The 18,294-nt window shown below is 41.4% G+C and overlaps 1 protein-coding gene and 1 long non-coding RNA gene across 2 annotated transcripts; one reads left to right on the plus strand and one right to left on the minus strand.

Moving 5' to 3' along the window:
• The first annotated feature begins 1,050 nt into the window (after positions 1 to 1,050).
• Positions 1,051 to 10,380, plus strand: LOC107377016 (zinc-binding protein A33). The gene is made up of 6 exons (XM_015946386.3): positions 1,051 to 2,960; positions 3,373 to 3,468; positions 5,180 to 5,413; positions 5,533 to 5,555; positions 6,009 to 6,124; positions 8,278 to 10,380. The coding sequence occupies exons 1-6, from the start codon at positions 2,442 to 2,444 to the stop codon at positions 8,841 to 8,843; spliced, it is 1,554 nt and encodes a 517-aa protein (XP_015801872.3). The 5' UTR covers positions 1,051 to 2,441; the 3' UTR covers positions 8,844 to 10,380.
• LOC139069945 (uncharacterized) lies at positions 2,889 to 18,198 on the minus strand. The gene is made up of 3 exons (XR_011520613.1): positions 18,108 to 18,198; positions 13,349 to 13,430; positions 2,889 to 2,982 (listed from the first exon to the last, which is right to left on the minus strand). It is a non-coding gene; the product is annotated as an uncharacterized lncRNA (long non-coding RNA).
• Between the last annotated feature and the right edge of the window lie 96 nt (positions 18,199 to 18,294).

Consider the following 18,294-nt stretch of genomic DNA (forward strand, 5'->3'; position numbering starts at 1 on the left):
TTTATTTGTGATAAGCTAATCAAAGCATTTGTTGATCATTAATAATCAGGTGAATGATCTGTGAAATAAAGATGTCATGAGTTATGTGTTTAAATGAATAAACAGGGCTGTACCAGACACACTGATATACATTACCATGGAAACGCATGACACATTGTTTTCAACCAATCAGAACTTTCGTCTGTGGTAGGGAAGAATCTGGTTTGTTTATGAAAGTAGTCCAATCCGGTTTACTAAGATTCATAAACAACTGGGAGATATAAAAAGAAGGCAACGCCATTTTAAGTCAGTTCCACGTTCAGTTCCACTTTAAGCAGTTGCGTGTTAAACTCAGCTCCAGGACATCCGAGTTCCTAAGGATTTCCATCGTCATCATTTGAAAGTGCAGACTGGCCAGATGTACTTCCTACTTTGAGCTGAAATCTGTCAAGCTGGAGATTTTCCGTTGTTTGTACCAACGAGACGACTTTTCTTCAAAATAAGGGTGAACTTGCTGACGCCTGCCAACTACGACCGGAGTTATCCTCAGACGGGCGTTGTGTGCTGCGACCGCTGTTTCAACCAGCTCCAGTACCCATGAAGGTCCGAGGACCTGGCAATTCCTGATCTACACGGGAGACTCCCTACGGTACGTGGTCACAGCAATATGGCGGCTCATGTCATCAGCTTCTGAAGCCTCGTGGTAGCCTAGTCATAACAACCAGATTTGCTACGTCAGCCTAGAGATTTTGAACAAAACACACACACACACACCAACACGAAACATCTAAATCCATATGCATTCATCATTGAGACAGTCCTGGTAGATTGTAAGAATTTATAATTATAGAAATTAAAGATTCTTAAACGATCCCAACTCTCTCTCTTTCTTGTCTCTCAGTCAATACAAAGTGTTTAAGTAAACTCCCTGATGATAAAAACAGCCACTTCTGATTGATTTAATTACAGTGTATAAATATACAAAATCAGATGATTAAATTATCTAATTACAGTATATTACTATACCACTTCAAATCACAACAATGGTGATCCTTGGGTCGTGATGATGGGGCCCTTGAATATTGTTGCCCAGGGTACAACAAAGTGTTAATCTGGCTCTGACGGAGAAGCGGGGTATTCAGAGTAGTTTCTGCTCGTTAAACAACAATAGACAGCTACAGCTTATAAACTTGACTCTCCCATATTCCAGTCGGAATTGACAAAGCTCCTCGGATGAGAAGCGAAACGTTTTCAAGAAACCAAATAAGTCCAGTTTCCTTCATTTGAACCCTTTTTGATTACCATGACCTGGATGACTGAGAACTTTTACCAGCAATTTTTACTGAGGGCCTCATGTTATAATCTAGAACTCAGTTTTTGTTATATGTGTCACGTTTAGGAGAGTAGGACCCAAATTGCAAAACCCAGGATGACACGAGGCAGGAATTGAAATAAAGAAAATCCTTTTATTGTAGGATGTGTCCAAAATAAAGAATAAATCCAAGAACAGGGAGGGAGCCAAAATCCAAGAATCCAGGGAGTCAAAAAACACCAGAGGAACGAGCAGACTGACAGGACTAATAACGCTGACAAGCAACAATGGACCGACAAGAACACAGAGACAGACAGGGCTTAAATACACTGGGAGGAGCAATCAGGGAAACAGGAAGCAGGTGTGTGGGGTGAGCTGCTGGAGGGAAGGCAGGTGACACTAATCAACTCAATGGGGAAAACAGAAACAGAGGATGGCAAATACCTTAACACAAAACTAAACAATTTCCTAAAGACAGAGGGAAGGACTCACACAAACTAGCTGGAGGAGGACATAGTACATACACACACTGAGCTGGGGACAACGAGGCTGGAGCTGACCTGGGAGGAAACAGTAAAAGATAACATCAGACACTAGACTGACACACAAACTGACACATAGAAACTGACACAGAAAAAGGACACAAGAGGGCGCCAAAGGGCTACAACATAAGACACATAACAGGGATGCAGACAAGGACACATGAGGGCGCTAAGAGAGCACAAGGGGAGCTGGGGGAACAAAGGGACACAAGAGGGAATCTAGAGAGGGATGGAGGACACCAGGAGGCACATAAAGGAAGGGGGCTGACGCAGACCATGACAATATGGATCAAATATTATTTATTTTTAGTTATTTTTTTCTATTCATTTAATTTAGCTTTCTTTCTTTCTTTCTTTCTTTCTTTCTTTCTTTCTAAGATTGTATTCCTTCCTATAACGCTGATGCTGGAGGTGCGTCCCCAGATGGATCAGCTCCGTTGCGCAGCTGCGCTCAGCTCGTCTCTGCGTGTCTTCCGTCCTCTCCTTCTCCTTCTAGCCTCAGACCACTCCCTCTCTCAGTTTAAACGGAAGTCTAGAGTAGTCTTCACTTTCCGCTGGGTTTGTTGCCATCAGACGTTCTCTCCTGATGATTATGCGCACAGCGGAGAATGGCGGACGCCAACGCGCTTGAAGAGCTGCAGTCGGAGCTCACCTGTCCCGTGTGTCTCGAGCTGTTCCGTGATCCGGTGATCCTCGAGTGCGGACACCACTTCTGTCAGGTGTGCATCATCCAGTGCTGGGAGGCCAAGTCGGACGAGATGTCGAACTGTCCGAAGTGCAGGAAGTCGTGCGCCCGCAAACTGAGACCCAACTCGCTGCTGTGTAACGTGGTGGACAGTGTGCGCAGAGCCCGCACCACGGACGCAGCCGCAGGGACACTGGGATGGGAACAGGAGGTTGTTCCGGACGCGCTGGAGGAACGAGAGACCGGCTCCAGCACGAGCAGCGACGTGTCGTCCACCGGACACTGGGCACATGTGGCGGTGGATATGTGTGAGGAGCATGAGGAGAAGCTGAAGCTGTACTGTGAGGACGACCAGCTCCCCATCTGTCTGGTGTGTGGGATGTCCCGGGAACACAAGACCCACAATGTCATCCCCATCATAGAAGCCTTTGAGAACTACAGGGTACTGTCCTCTTTCCAGCTCCCTGTTGGCAAGATAAAACGTTTTCTTTTAGTCTCAAAGACATTTCCACGTTAATTTAGGTTTTTCTTTCAATAGTCAGGAAGTCTGAATAAAAACTCTTCCTGTTTGCACTGTCAGTGATTGTTTTTTAAACTTCTTTCAGGAATTCCCCAGGTCAGTGTTAAGTCTTACAATTTCAGGCTCATGTTGACTGTCATTGGTTTGGAGGCTCCTCGCTGTATTTCCACACATTTTATTGAGCTAAATTCCTGTTTTCGAGCTTGGTGAAGAATCACCTGACTGCCATTTCAGTTTGGATGTTGTTCAGAGCAAAGCAGCAACTGAAAGTCTCCACTTCTAACTTGATTTATTTTTAACATGTTGTTGTTTATTCCTGCTGCTCCACCAACAGGACAAGCTGACCACGGCCTTTGAGAGGGTGCAGCTGCATGCAGAGGAGGCCATGCTCTTCCAGAAACAGACCAGTGAGAAGATTCTCCTCATGAAGGTGAGAAGAACTTCTGTTTTATTTGGAATACATCCAGATTGTCTGGTTACTCGGCAACACTCATCTGTATTCCTCCACCTGCATGTGCTGACAGACAAAACTGAGGGACGACTTGTCCTCATGACCGTGATGATTGTCATGCTAGTTGTCCATGAACACGTCAAGTTCTGTTTGTGTGTTTCACACCCTTGGAGTCATAATGTGACACACACACACACACACACACACACACACACACACACACACCTGTGTTTGCCTGAGATACGAGCACGCTGCAGGAATATTTCTGCACCTACGTTGTGTTGTAGGCTGCTAACACTCGGAGCTCTTGTTCCTTCCTGTGGAACTGAGCGCCTGTTTGTTTTGCTGTCTCTCTGACCCACTTTCACAGCAGATTCACAGATTTTCACTTCTCAGTTTCTGCTACAGGATGTGGATCAACAAGGTTGAGCAGAAGTCTGTCAACATGTCTTTTCCTGCAGAATTTACTCTGTGATGTAAAAACAAGTGTTCGCCAAATCTACAGCAGACAATGTAATCTACTGTTTGTTTAGGCAGCTGTTCTGTTAAACACACGTTTTACACGTTTGTTGTGCCGAATAATGTTGTTAAACTAAGCAGTAATGATGAAGAACTTTAATTAATTAATCCATATGTATTTTGTATTGTTTAATTGCTTTTTAAATATTCCATTTTCTAACGGAATTGACAAATTTGTCCAAAAAAAGAACTTGTTCTGGTGTTTTGGCTTAATTAACGTTTCAAGCTGAAGCCGGCTCGTTTTCCCCGTAAAGCTAGATTTTACCACAGCAAGGTGTGTATGTTATACTTTAAACCAAAACAAGACGAGGCGCAGAGGATGTGAGTGGCTTTAACCTTCAAAAAACAACAACCTTACTAACTTCTTGTGTTAAAGTGGATTTCTGCATTTGAACAGAGGTTTGGAGCAAACAGGAATGTGGAGGCTGCTGCAAATAAATGTCACAGGTTTCTACCACGTCTTTGTCTGTGGTGCCTGAGCAGAACTGGCACAGAATTCCAGCTTGGTGCTCTCCAGGTGGAGTTTCCACAGGCTGTAGCTCGGTTTCGATTCGTTTTTTTAAAACATGCAAGCTTTTAATAATGAAATAAAACTGTATTTGCATTTATACAATTACTGAAAATATTTCAAGTATGACTGTTGGTTTATAGAAAAAAAAACCCACCTTTAAATAAAATTTAAACTGAAGGAAAAACAAATTGTCAGCTTTTGGTTTTCATCTGAGTTTGACTCACTTTTGTTTCAACTCTCACAGCTTCTGTTAGATGGGTTTTAAACATAAGTTATCTCGCTTTTTGCTGCTGAAAAACTAAACATTTTCTTCAGCATCTGGAGGAAATTAAAATAGCGATAAATAGAAAATAAATACAGGACTTCACTGCTCTTGAATGTTCAACCTTTGAACTAACTTTTGACCTCTGACAGGAAAATAAACTTTATTAAGCCCAGTTCTTTCATTGAAGATTTAGATTTCATTGATTTTAAAACTTGTTTTTACTTTGGGGTGATTTGGTCAAATGGTGACCAACATAAAGTTAGGCTACTGATTAAAAACCAGCCAAATACAATAAAACAAATAAAAGTAGCATGAAGAACTTGCAGCAACACAACAGATGAATATTTTCTGTTCTGTGGTGTTCTCAGGCCTCTTTTTCCTGTAACGTGTTTCAGGAGCGAGCAGAAGACCTGGAGCAGCTGGTTGTGGTAGAATTCGCTCGTCTGAAGGAGTTCCTCACTGAGGAAGAGGAGCTCATAAAGGAGAAGCTGCAGAAGGAGAAGGAGGAGAAGCTCAGCCAGCTGGAGGAGGCTCTGACTCGGGCCACAGAGCAAATCAGCCAGCTGGAGACTACAGCTGAAAAACTTCACATCAAACTGAGAGAGGAAGAGAATCCGCAGCAGCTCAAGGTGAGGGGAAGAACGCAGCAGAATTTGGCATAGTCCCAGCCAATCGGATCATTCCTCCGTCGGCTTTTCTGCATGTTTCAGCAGAGTCTGACGTGTTTTGTAACGTTGTTCTGTTTCAGGGAATAAAAGACTTAATTGGAGGGTGAGTTTCATTTTATTTTCCCAAGATAGTTTAGATACTTGAGTTTTTGTTTTCCTGATTTAGTTCTGTGTGAGAGCCTAAGCGTCACAGAGGAAGAGTGCTGTTTTGTAATCAGTTATGAAATCTAGCTGCAACAGGAAGCGAGGGCACCAAGTATGTTCATGACTCATGTTCATCAGATGGTTTCAGACTGCAGAGATGCAAGGTCTACATGTCTTTTCAAAATAAATATTTGCTTCATTTGAAATGTATTTAAATAGTTAAAGATAGTTGACTTTAGTAGTTTGACAGTTTGGTAGTTGACTTCAGTAGATTCGTTAAACCTTTTGCCCTAAATCTTTACTTTTTTCAGTTAAAAATAGTAAAGATTACTTGTTTCTGCTGGTATTACTACCTGATCTTACAGTAATTTTGTTACCTTCAAATAAATGGTTTCATTTGTGTTCCTTCCAGGGCTCAGAGCTTGTTTCACTCCCTCCCCGAGGTCCATGTGGATCTGCACACAGGACCATTCCTGGGACCTTTGCAGTACAGAACCGGGAGGAAAATGAGCTCAATTTTTCAACCAGGTATGAAGGCTCACCTGCACAGATTTCTATTATCTGCCTATCAGATTGATTTATTTATATTAGTTTAGAACTGATTATTTATTACAAGGCGTTGGCAAAGAGCATGTCAGGGCAGGAAGAAACATTCTGGCTGTCACATGATGTTCACATAAATATAGCTTCTGTCTCAAGTCTGGCTGGAGTTCAACGCTTGGAGTCCTCTGAAGTTTCAGAACAAGATTATGCTCAGAGTACAAGAACAAACTCTTGTATGTTTGTGTGATTTTTTTATTTTTATTTTAAATTAAAAAAAAACCTTATTGGAGATGTAGATTTCATCTCTTAATCTCTTTCGTAGCATATCCACCTTATTCTTATGGCCCCCTGGCTGAAAAAACAGCATGTGTTGGGGGTTGGATGCTGGTCCAGCACCCCATGCTAGTCTGGCATGGGATGCTGTTAATTGGACTCTGGTGCAGCATGCTGGTCCACGATGGGATGCTGGTCTAACTTGCATGTCTAGAATCCAATTAAAAACATCTCATATGCTGGGTTTTTTTTTTCAGCTGGCTTTGCGTGAAAGATGTAAGAATCTTCCGGTCTGCATACATTTACATTGAGACGATGCAATCACGTCGCACAAATCCTCAATTTATGGACTTTTAGAGACAGAAAACATGCGTAAACACCAGCTGTCACAGCTCCTATAGGACACCGTTGCACTACTTCTGTCTGCTGGTCTAGAGGGGTGGGGGGAGGATCTTAAAATCTGGCCAAAGCTCACATATAATAGCATTTTAGTTACTTAGCTACAGCGAGGCAATAAATTACCCTCAAAGCTCCGAGCCTTATCAGTATCGACATAGTAATATGGTTGGTCATGTTCTTTGAAAGAGGTGGGACACATTATTTACTTAAAAACAGACGTAGAGTTGAGTCAGATCCTTAAATCCCTCTTCACCTAGCCTGGGTTTTAGTTCCTGCATCAGGTGAAATACAAACAGGTTGGCACTTTTAGGTAAATAATGGCAGTCTGGGTCTAAACCAAGGGGGCAGTTAAAGCCGCTGGCTTTGCTCCCAACAAGGAAGTGCCAAAAACTGCAGTTCCACCCTCATCCGCTAGGGTCTGGCTCCACAAAAGAGCAAGTTCCAATTCACTCCCATGTTAAAAACACCAATTTCACTCAGAAATAAACATGTTTATAGCCTGGTTCAAAAGACCATTTTTGGTTTAATAGATCATAGTTTACATCCATGACAACTCTGAGGGGGGTGAAACGTTTTGCAACTCTTCCTTAAGTTTTAAGTGTAATTAAATGCTTGAAGTTATGAATAATAAATGAGAATCAGAGCCAAAAGCTAACGCCAGGAGCTAGCTCTGGGGAAAGGCCTCAGCCTGGGCCTAACATTAATAAATATTCGGTCATTTCCACTCTCTGAACTTTAGTTGTGTCCTCTGTGTGTTTGTGTTTGGGTGTTATTCATGGAATTATCTGGACAAAGAGGGCAAGCTGTTGTTATTGACTGCACTAACTGATCATTTAAGCAGTTTCTGCTTATTTTTATCAGTAAGAACAATTATATTTCTGTCCTTTTTTCGCTGGTTGAATGGGGAAATTCTGTGAGTTTAACATAACACTGCTTGATCAAAGATAGGTATCTAAACATCCCAAAAACTAAACCTCGGATCTGTCATATTTTGACATTTTGAGAAAAAGAAGATGAAGCCGAAAAGTAATATGCACATGTAAACGCTGGGTCACTAAAGAAGTAAAAACCGACACCAATATTTTTCAATACAATGTTTTAATGCCAATATCGGCCAATAATATTGGTCAACTGATAATATTGGACATCCGTACATGAAATAAGGCCCGGCGTCTCTTCTCTGCGGGTTTGTCATATCCAACAACAAAGTAGGGTGTGGGTGTTCCTTTCTGGGTTTTTTCACAACAAAATGAAATGAACACATTAGGTTTTTGGCGGTTTTCAAGTTAAGATTTTTCAGCCACATCTTTCTGGGTTCCTCATCTCTGTGGAAAACTATTTGTCTTGTTTTAATTCTCCAGGTATTCAAAAGCATCCGAATGTTATTGCTAAAAGTTGACTCATCTTCCTAAAAACATAATTGCAGTTGCACTGATTCTGTTCTAACTCGTGTTTTGTCCTCCCAGCTGTCTCAGCTGTGACCCTTGACCCAGACACAGCCTACCCTTGCCTATGGGTGTCTCCCTGTCGCACCAGCGTCCAGGTGGGAGGAATCCAAGCACACCTGCCCAACAACCCTGAGCGCTTCACTCGCTATAACATTGTCCTGGGCTCTGAAGCCTTCTCCTCAGGCAGACACTACTGGGAAGTGGAAGTGGGCTGCAAAACCGCATGGGGTCTGGGCGTCGCCAGAGCCTCCGTCAACAGAAAGGAGGAAATCAGCCTCTGCCCAGATGATGGATTCTGGACTCTGGTGCGGAGGGACAACGGTAATGGCACCAGCGAGTATGAAGCATGCACCGATTTAGACGAGAATTTGATATATCCACTGAAACCCCCTAAGAGGGTGGGGGTCTATCTGGACTTTGGGCGTGGGGAGGTGGGTTTTTATGATGCTGCAGACATGAGCCACCTGTACACTTTCTACAGAGCAGACTTTAAAGAGCCCGTTTTTCCTTATTTCAATCCCTGGCCAATAATCAACGGGCAGAACCGGGAGCCGCTCTCCATCGTAACGCCATTCTGGGGATAGACTGAAGACCAGAGTCATTGAATCCATCTGATCTCTGCTTGATAATGACTTTCGGATTTTTTTTAGCATCAGTTCTATAGAGAGACAAAGTCACATCCATCTATTTCTGGACCACGGGTCTCCGGGCCGGAAATAAGAAAAAATGAATGCAAGTCAATGGGGCTATAAAAGCTATTTTCGAATCCCGTTTTATGTGCGCAGTGGATTTCACGTATGATGTCCCTGAATTTTAAAGACACATGATTTCACGCCCAGAAAGCGGTGGCAAAAGTTACTTCAGGTTTTGTGTGAAAAGACTTCAAATGCATCTCACTATATTGATGTCATCGAACCAGTCATGGAGAAGAAAATAACTGAGTTTAACAATATTCAAATCTTTCTTCCAGGATGACACAAGGAGCATTAAACGTGGAGAAAACCAAAGAAAACAATCTGGCAATGTGATAAGTGTTATTCTGCTGTGATGTCATATGTGCATCATCTGATTTGTAGTCATTTTATTCACAAAGTTTTACAAGCTAACAAATCTGAAGTGCAACATGTTTGTTATTCAGGGCATAAGGCAAAGCAGATTATAAAATAACTTTGACAGTCCTGGCCCGTTGAATTGCTTTCAGTTTTCCGTCGTTCCCATGAGCCGACCAGAAGGGGAGGAGACTTCCTCCAGTTTCACACTGGAAATATCAGCGGCATGTAATGGCAGCGCAGCAGTTTACTCGCAAATTTCGAAGTGGTCCTTTTCGCACTGGGAGAGCCTTGGCCGCAGAACGGCTTCCTCGCTGTGCTCTTTGCTTGACTCGAAAGATCACAAGCTCCTTCAAGACTTCAAAGGTCACGGTTTGTTTATGCAATCCGCCATTGAACCAAAAAGAAGGAAATCGCGTTTGATGTCGCTGTATGATGTCATATATGCTGTTTCTCCTCTCCACTGCCAGGATTAAAGCCATGAAAAACACACCACTGCACTTCTGGAATGATACTGGGAGTAAATAAGCTGTTGGGTAACAACTAAGCTACATATATATGAAATAGCATCACTGCTGCACTTTTATTTTGAAAATTATTGAGGATTTTACACTGAAACTGTGTGATTTCCTGTCTAGCTCTATGTTAAATGTGGAAATTAACGTGTCCCAGAAGCAGTTAATGGCAAAAGTGGAACTCGATCCTATTTTTGGCGTCACAGCGAGCCACTTCAGGGACACGTCTGAAAATTGCTGCGTTGCGGTTGGTATGAAACGCTTCATAAACTACAATGGATTCTATTTGAAGCAGTGATGTTCTGCTGCCGTTCTGTGCTGCTGATGCTTTCGGTGTGTAACCGGGGTTAGGCTCCCTATTGAGTGGTCCAGGACAGGTTGGACGCTGTCCTGTCTTTTTGTTGTAAAAACAGAACATACAATGAACATGGACCCTTCAGTTTTAGGTCCATAGGACTTTGGAGCGGTACAACTAGGGCGGAGTGACTAGCGTCACACAAGGTATTCGATTGTGAAACCGAAAAATGGCATCATAAATAAACACCTAAGTGCTGTCATTTGTATCGTTATTTGTCCACGGTCGTGAGAAGATGCCAGCAAGAAGTAGCAAGGTTTGGTTGACTTCAGAACTAAAAACATTCCTCGCTGTTGTCGACAATAGCCACATAAAATACGGTACACAAGTAGGAAATGGCAATTGAAATAACTCATACTGGTTCACAACAACCCACTCCAACCTAGATCATTCCACTCAATGGAATCAAAGCAGGGGGACTGAACAAGGGGACATGATTAAGCAATATAAGGAATGCAAAACATCTCCACAAAAACAACAAAAATCTATCGAAGAACTATTCCCCCTAACAACTATTGTCTCTGTCCTGTGTGTCTGTGTGTTCATTCAACTTTTGTTTAAACAGAAAAGCAAGAGCACGGATCTCAAAAGCACCTGGAGTCAATGGCGTCCCCAAGGGATGGCCATGGCTGTCTCTAGGAAATTGCTGCCCCCCCCCGGAAAAGCCAGTGTTAATAAGTCATAATAATGTTCACTCAAATTATAAATTAATCTTATTTATTCAAGACCTAGATGTAAAACACAATAAAATTTATACAATTAATGAGTAAAGAAATAATCAAAATTAAAAAAATACATGTTTCTGCTTTTCACTAAAAAAGTTTTTATTTCCGTAGTTTTTTTGTCAACACAGCAACAGCTGAATAAAAAAAAATAATGATATTAAAAATACATTTTGAAATGACATTTTAAAATAATGAAATGTATTTTTATGAATTGTTTGTGTTTGTAAAATCTGGGTTAAATGTTTTGGATACACACAGGTTTTTTTATTTTTTTGTTTATTTTTTTTTAGTTTTTTTTTTTAAATAAAACAAAGAAACAATGCAGTGCATCTCCACAGGCTAAACTCTACCAGAGTTACCACAAAGATCAATTTGGTGTGCCAACCCAAAAGTTTCTTTGGCCCCATCTGGCCACTCGTATACAAAGTTTCTGGAGGTGCCCCTGCCTGAAGTCCAATTTAAGCTGACTCATGCTGCAAACCACAGAAAAGATCTCATTTAGGCCCAACATTTGAACTGCTTTAAAAGGTTTTACTTTGACACATTGGTGCTTTTTCTATTATTGAGCCAGATTAACTTTTATACACAAAATACCATTGTAGTATGAGCACTCACTCTCTACCTTGGTTCAATCAAACCTAGAAATGCACACTGGGGCATCTATAATATATTTATCTTTAATAATTATTATCTGTGAAAATGAAATGTTTTTTTTATGTTTTCACATAAAAATTTTGAAAGGGCTTTTAAAATGTGTCAGTTTTTATGGTTTTGCTATATCTAACAACAGCAGTTGGTAAATGGTAAAGTGTTTTAGATTTAAGAGTATTTTGTACAGGCATTTATTTTATATTTATAAAAATATAAAACTAACATCTCAGATTGAAGTTATTTTTAAAGGTGCTCATTATTTAAAAATTTCCAATGCTTTTCCATCCATCCATCCATTTTCTGAACCCGCTTGTCCATGTAGGGCCGCGGGGGGGGGGGGGGGGGGGGGGGGGGGGGGGTGCCTATCTCCAGCGGTCAATGGGCAATCAGGCGCGGTACACCCTGGACAGAGAGCCAGTCCATCGCAGGGCAACACAGAGGCACACAGGCCAAACAATCATACACACACACACACACACACACACACACACACACACACACACACACACACACACACACACACACACACACACACACAAACACACACTCACACCTAGGGACAATTTAGACAGACCAATCAACCTAACAGTCATGTTTTTTGGACCGTGGGAGGAAGCCAGAGTACCCGGAGAGAACCCACACATGCACAGGGAGAACATGCAAACTCCATGCAGAAAGATCCCAGGTTGGGAAAAAAATTCACAATTTCCCTTTGTTTGCACATTAATGTTCCATTAAATTCTGCTTCAATACATTTACATCTGAAGCTGTTGTTAGTTGTGCTGATTCCACCAGAGGGCAACCAAAGCCAAATCTGAATTTAGGATCTATTTGTTTAACAAAGGTCTTTATTTTTGGAGTTTCACTAAGCTAGATAGACAGACACACTACACTGGAACGGGTAGACCTGAACCTAGACCTGACCAACAGCAGCAACCCCAAATCATAGCACTGCCCCCACAGGCTTGTACAGCAGGCACTAGGCATGATGGGTGCATCACTTCATCTCATCATCATTCACCATCACTCTGGAACAGGGTCCATCTGGACTCATCAGACCAGTTTTAATAATGTGTTGGACAGTTCTTAACCCAGTTTTAGTCGTTTCAGCAATCTCCTTCAATGTTTCCTCTGCTTGATACCAATGATCTGACCTTTCTCACACAGACTAACATCTTTTCCATGACCACCAGATGTGTCTTTCCACCTGGTTGTTTAAAAAAAGAGAAGCAACTCATTGCACCAGTTGGGCTTAAATAACTCGTCAGCTGACAGATAATCGCCCATGCAGTAATTATCCAATAGGAGGCTCCAGGTGACAACTTTATTTTTTTTTTTTTTTTGGTTGGGTAGTGTATCTTATAGTTGAATTCAATTAAGTCTAAATTAAAACCATCACACACCCGTGACCCTTGTCTCATACCTCTGACCATGGACCCAGGCCCACCCAGTCAAACGGCTTCATTAAAAAAATTATATGTACATTTTTTTGGAGGGGTGGCATTTCAGGTCATCATAATATAAAAAGAAACTGAATAAAATATAAATTAACAGTATTTCTGATATTTATAGATGTATATGTTGAAGCAAAAGTGGAACTTACAAATACCCTCTTTTTCAACGGCAATTATTTGCCCCCACCGGCCCAGCTGAAAGGCAGTTTTTGACTACGCTGCTGTTCTGAACCACTGTGTACGTTAAATTGACTATGTGTATTTTCCATTGTGATAGGGGGCGGTACATACTTAAATCATTGCAAGCAAGCAGTACTTTTGTGTTCAAGTGACACCTTACCAATGGATGGCCATTGGGGTCAAACATCCCTGGGAGTGCAACTTCCATCAAACTGACCAGCACACCAGACTCCCTTTCGTCACTGGCAACAAGTGAAGAGGTACATGAATCAGTAAATGAATTTTGTCCTCATGAGCTACTGTAGAAGGAAACATGGAGTTTAATATGGCATTGCCCAGAGACTTAGACCCGCTCTCATGTATTTTAGACCTGATTTTTATGATTATATGTTGCCATGTCACCATTATTTTCCAAAAACTGGGCATCATTTAATTCATTTTCAACAACATTTTGATTGATATTTCCAGAGATTAACGGTAAAAACCGTACACCGTTTCTTTAAATTGTGGTCTAGCTAAACTTAACCAAAGCCAAATACAGAGTATCAGATTTGTAGGACTGTAAATACCATTTTCCTTAAGATAATGATGTGGTTAGCTGTGTCCTGGTGGTGTCTGACTGTGGTGTTTACCTGTCACAGATACCCAAAGTCGTTGTCTGCTTAAGCTAGGTTAATGAGTTCCTTTGTGTCAGCTGAGAAATTCAGTAATCTGTGACTACAGTTACAAAGAAATAAATAATGAGAATTAGTCTGACGTGAATAAAACTTATCTGCTGCTTAATCTTTCTGTGTCATGTGACTATACATTAATCATAGACTAACTGCTTATATGTAATCAGATATTATAAAAGGCTGATCAACATGTAAAGACACAGGCTGGTGCTGCTCAGATGTCACTCCTCCTTCAACTCGACTTTGAGCAGTTTCTAATAGTCAAGGTGACATTTGAGATGAAAATGTTTAAAAAGTTGTTTTGAATAATTTCCACTGAAACTTTTCCACTCTGTCAGCTTCATCTTCATCACTGAGTCCATTTGTCTTTTCCCCGTTTTTTATTCTGCAAGTCTGTTCCTAAAATACGAGCTCTAATTCAAGCCTTCTGTTTTCTTCTGTAATGGATCTCGGTTCTGCTTCGACACGAGAATTTGTCACTGACCTCTCGTCAATAATCTATGAGGAAGAGGGGGCCGAGAACTGACAGGGAGGCCGCTAAAAGATGGAGTCAAAGTGATCAATGGAAACCTCATTTGGAACTGGAGAGAGGGCAAGCTATACATTATCGGTCAGGGTTTCGGTTTGAAACAGAAATTTTTAATGCAGGTTAACAGAAGTGTGAGGAGAGAATTCAGGGTGACACGGGGACAAAAAGTGAGCTGCTTCGTTAGTTCAGAGCACTGAAACACCTGCTGACATCCTTGATGAGAGACAAATGAATTTTATTTATAGAAACCTGATGCTTTTAGTGGGATTACTTCCTTTACAAAGTTAACATCAGATTTCACCAGAAAACCAAAAAGCACATTAATATGTTTACATGCTTGCATGAACACTGGTCTAAAAATAGAGGTTGGTGGTGACATGCCCACCTGTGTGTATGTGTGTGTGTGTGTGTGTGTGTGTGTGTGTGTGTGTGTGTGTGTGTGTGTGTGTGTGTGTCTACTCAGTCATGCTCGGTGGATAAGATTATGCATGCGGGACAACACAGAGGTGATGTGTTCCAGCTAAACAAAAGCCTTTCATTACTGCATCACAACTGAGGTTGCTGCATCCCTTCATCCCTCCTCCATCTCTAACACGATGAATATCTGGCCTGGGCTCTGCACACACACACACACACACACACACACACACACACACACACACACACACACACACACACACACACACACACACACACACACACACACACACACAGAGGCACACACACAGACACACACACACACAAAATTAAAAAATCCCGTTTGTGTTACAACAAAAGCTTCAGCCTTGACGGAGGATTGAGGATGTAAAGATTGAGAGGAGAAATCTTCAGGATTAGTGATGGAGGGGATGGATGATGACAAGAAATTGGGTGATAAAAAATAAATTCAAGGGCTAACATTGCTTGAAGGGATTCATATAGCTCGTCATCTTTGGTTTCAGAGCTTTAATCGTCCTATGTTGAAAAATGATGGAGTTAGAGCTTTTTAGGTTAAAAATATCTGTTACTCATGCTATGTGTACTTTCAGTACAAACATCAGATTTTAGCCTAATTAGATTAGAACAGTTTTTGTGTTTGCTGAGATTAGGAAGCTTTAATTTTTGGTTCCACACGATAATCAGATTTATTCTTTTTCATTAAGCCCATCCAGTGGTTGACACATTTAGCTAACAGTCAAAGTTTGTGTTGGGGATGCATTCAGCTACTGACACCACAACGTTGAGCTCAGTAACTGACTTTTACTGAGTTATAGACACAATAGATATAGATTATGTAGATATAAAATAGAATGGCATCTTTCTTAACCCTCTCAGGCTCAAAATAAGTTTTGGTAAAAGGACGAGCAACTAAGTCCTTCAGGGGTACTTCTGAGTTTAAATATGGTCATGAAATACGTATGTGGAGTAACCAGGTAGGTAGGCTTTAACTGTTGCAAATCTGCAACGCCTGCCTCCAGAGGGTTTAAAGTCTTATTCGTTTAAAGAGAAGCTTCACTGAGAAACAAATTTTTACTTTTATTTTTGAAGATGATTGGTCACTCTGAGTTTAACATGGGCACTGTCACTTCACATCCATAGACTCGCCCATCTTGACTCGCTGTTGTTGGTTTAGCACCCAGGAAACAACAGAGAACGTCTCGACTAGTAGAAGCTAACCATTAGCATTAGCAACCACAGGACAGAACTCCTTTAGGCTTGTGATAGTTGTGGAGATAAAACATTCACGTTGCAAAGCAAATGGAGTCAGTGGTAAAGTTGCTTTACTCTTAGCCAGTCCGGGGTGGGATGTCCAAATATCAGGAAATAAAACTCCAAATCCTGCCGTCTGAAGCTACGATCTCCTCTGGCTGAATTCTCCATGCTGAAACAGGCGTACCAGAGATTTTTTCCCCCTCCACAGTACGACTTACAAGGTATTCATTTTTACTACAGACCACTGCAAATGAGTTGAACACAGGATTATGAGTCTTGCTCATTAATGTTCATGAAATGCAAATGTATTGCCTCTGATTGGCTAACAGCAATGTGACTCTTCTGCTGGCTTTGTAAACAAAATTCACAATACTACTTGGCTTGATAGTGCAGTCAGTGTTCTGGCAGCTAGCTACAGGTAGGCTAGTTAGCTTCCACTTTCAAATTATAGCAGGTGTCAGGAGTCAGCCCAAAAACCTGGGAAATAAATTCCACACTTTCTTTTATTTGTAGAAAATCTCAGTAACCTTGCAAAGCTGAGATCTTTTGGGATTGGGAACTAACCTTATATAGTCCTTTCATACATTGAAATGGTTAATATACTAGGTTGCGCTGATAGGAGCCATAAGTCCAGTCTATGGATCCCCGATTACCAAAAAAAAAAAAAAAAACAATAATGAAATGAATGGGAGTCGATGGGGCTATAAAAGTTATTTTCTGATCCTGTTTGACATGCGCCATGGATTTAAAATACGGTGTGTTGAAGGCACATTTTGTGGCCAAGAAAGTGTTTATTTTCAATCGGTGGAAAAAATGTAGGTTTTGTGTGAAACCACAGTAGATTGTAAATGCTCGTCCCACCAAATTCACATCATCAAACCTGACAAGGGGAAGAAAAAATGACAGTGAGTTTAGTGAGCTTCCAGGGTGACAGAATGAGGATTAAACGTGGAGAAAACCACTAATCTGATCATGTGGTGAGTAGCAGCTACGCTGGGCCAGAAGAGATTCTGCTGTGATGTCATACTTGCAACTTCTGATTTGTGGCCAATTTGTTCATGTATTTTTCCAAGAAAATAAATCCCAAATTACGTGACAGACATAGTCGAAACACTTAATTTATCATTTTAACTGAAGTACAACATATGTGTGACTGAGGGAATGAGGCAAAGCGGATCAGAAAACAACTTTTAAAGCCCCGTCTACTTACATTTATTTTTGTTTCTTTCGGGGTGCCCATGAGCCAACTGGAATTGGAAGAGACGCTCCCTATTGGCACCACAGCATCATGTGTCAATGTTTTAATTAGTAAGCAGAGCACAAACTCTCTTAAAGGGGAACTATAAGTTTTGGCTTGCGTTTACTGAAAGCAAAACCTATCTCCTCCCTGTGCGTTCGTCTTTTTTAACACCGTAATCTAACAGCCGAAACATCTCCTAGCCTTCATTAGTGTCTACAGGAGTGATTCATCACATAATCATCCCAACAGAGTGACCTGCCAGTCTGAAGTTGCAAGTGGAATATTTTGGCCACAGGGGGGCAATATGGGCTGGGTGGCCTTTAAATAACCCTGTAAAGGGTCATTTTAGCACATACTGACTCAAGAAAATTATTTGCAAAACTGCAACATTGTTGTGTCATATTCAAAAATAAAACAAGCCTAAGCTTGTTCCTTCTTGTTATGTAGCTGCATTTGCTAATGGTTAGCTTCTACTAGCTGTGAAGCACTCTGGCCACTCAATCAAAACAGGTTCCTGCAGTCTTGAACCAAGGTGGACTTGGCCATGAATGCAAATATTTCCCTGTGATGTAGAAGAGAGTGGCTTTTTCTGACCGGATCCTTCCACCGTCTAAATTATTTCTGCAGCTAATGCAGACGATAGGGGTTGAAGAAAATTTTCACACGCATCACACACATGCAACTCAGAGTGACGGATCGTATTTCACACAGAACACACACTACATGGTTTCTCAGCTAACAAACATTTTCAATGAGACTGATTTGTAAATATATGTGCACTTACTTCCATCTGAGAGTTTCATTGTAATTCCTCCAGTGGTAGGGACATTGTAGTTGCTTCTGTTGCCTAACCCAAACCCCAACCTGAACCATCGTCATCACCAGTCCATGCCTAACATAAACAACAGTGTTATCTTCATGATAGCTGCATGACGGGCGAGAAAGCTCATGCAGAGGCAACAAGAGAGGTG

Source organism: Nothobranchius furzeri, chromosome 1 (genome assembly GCF_043380555.1).
Source record: "Nothobranchius furzeri strain GRZ-AD chromosome 1, NfurGRZ-RIMD1, whole genome shotgun sequence".
Taxonomy (NCBI): Eukaryota; Metazoa; Chordata; class Actinopteri; order Cyprinodontiformes; family Nothobranchiidae; genus Nothobranchius; species Nothobranchius furzeri.

Bases quoted from the DNA above. Each gene is read 5' to 3' on its own strand.
- LOC107377016 (XM_015946386.3), top strand. From the start codon at position 2,442: ATGGCGGACGCCAACGCGCTTGAAGAGCTGCAGTCGGAGCTCACCTGT. The intron at 5,414-5,532 runs GTGAGGGGAAGA...GTTCTGTTTCAG, and splicing joins AGAATCCGCAGCAGCTCAAG to GGAATAAAAGACTTAATTGG. The intron at 6,125-8,277 runs GTATGAAGGCTC...TTGTCCTCCCAG, and splicing joins GAGCTCAATTTTTCAACCAG to CTGTCTCAGCTGTGACCCTT.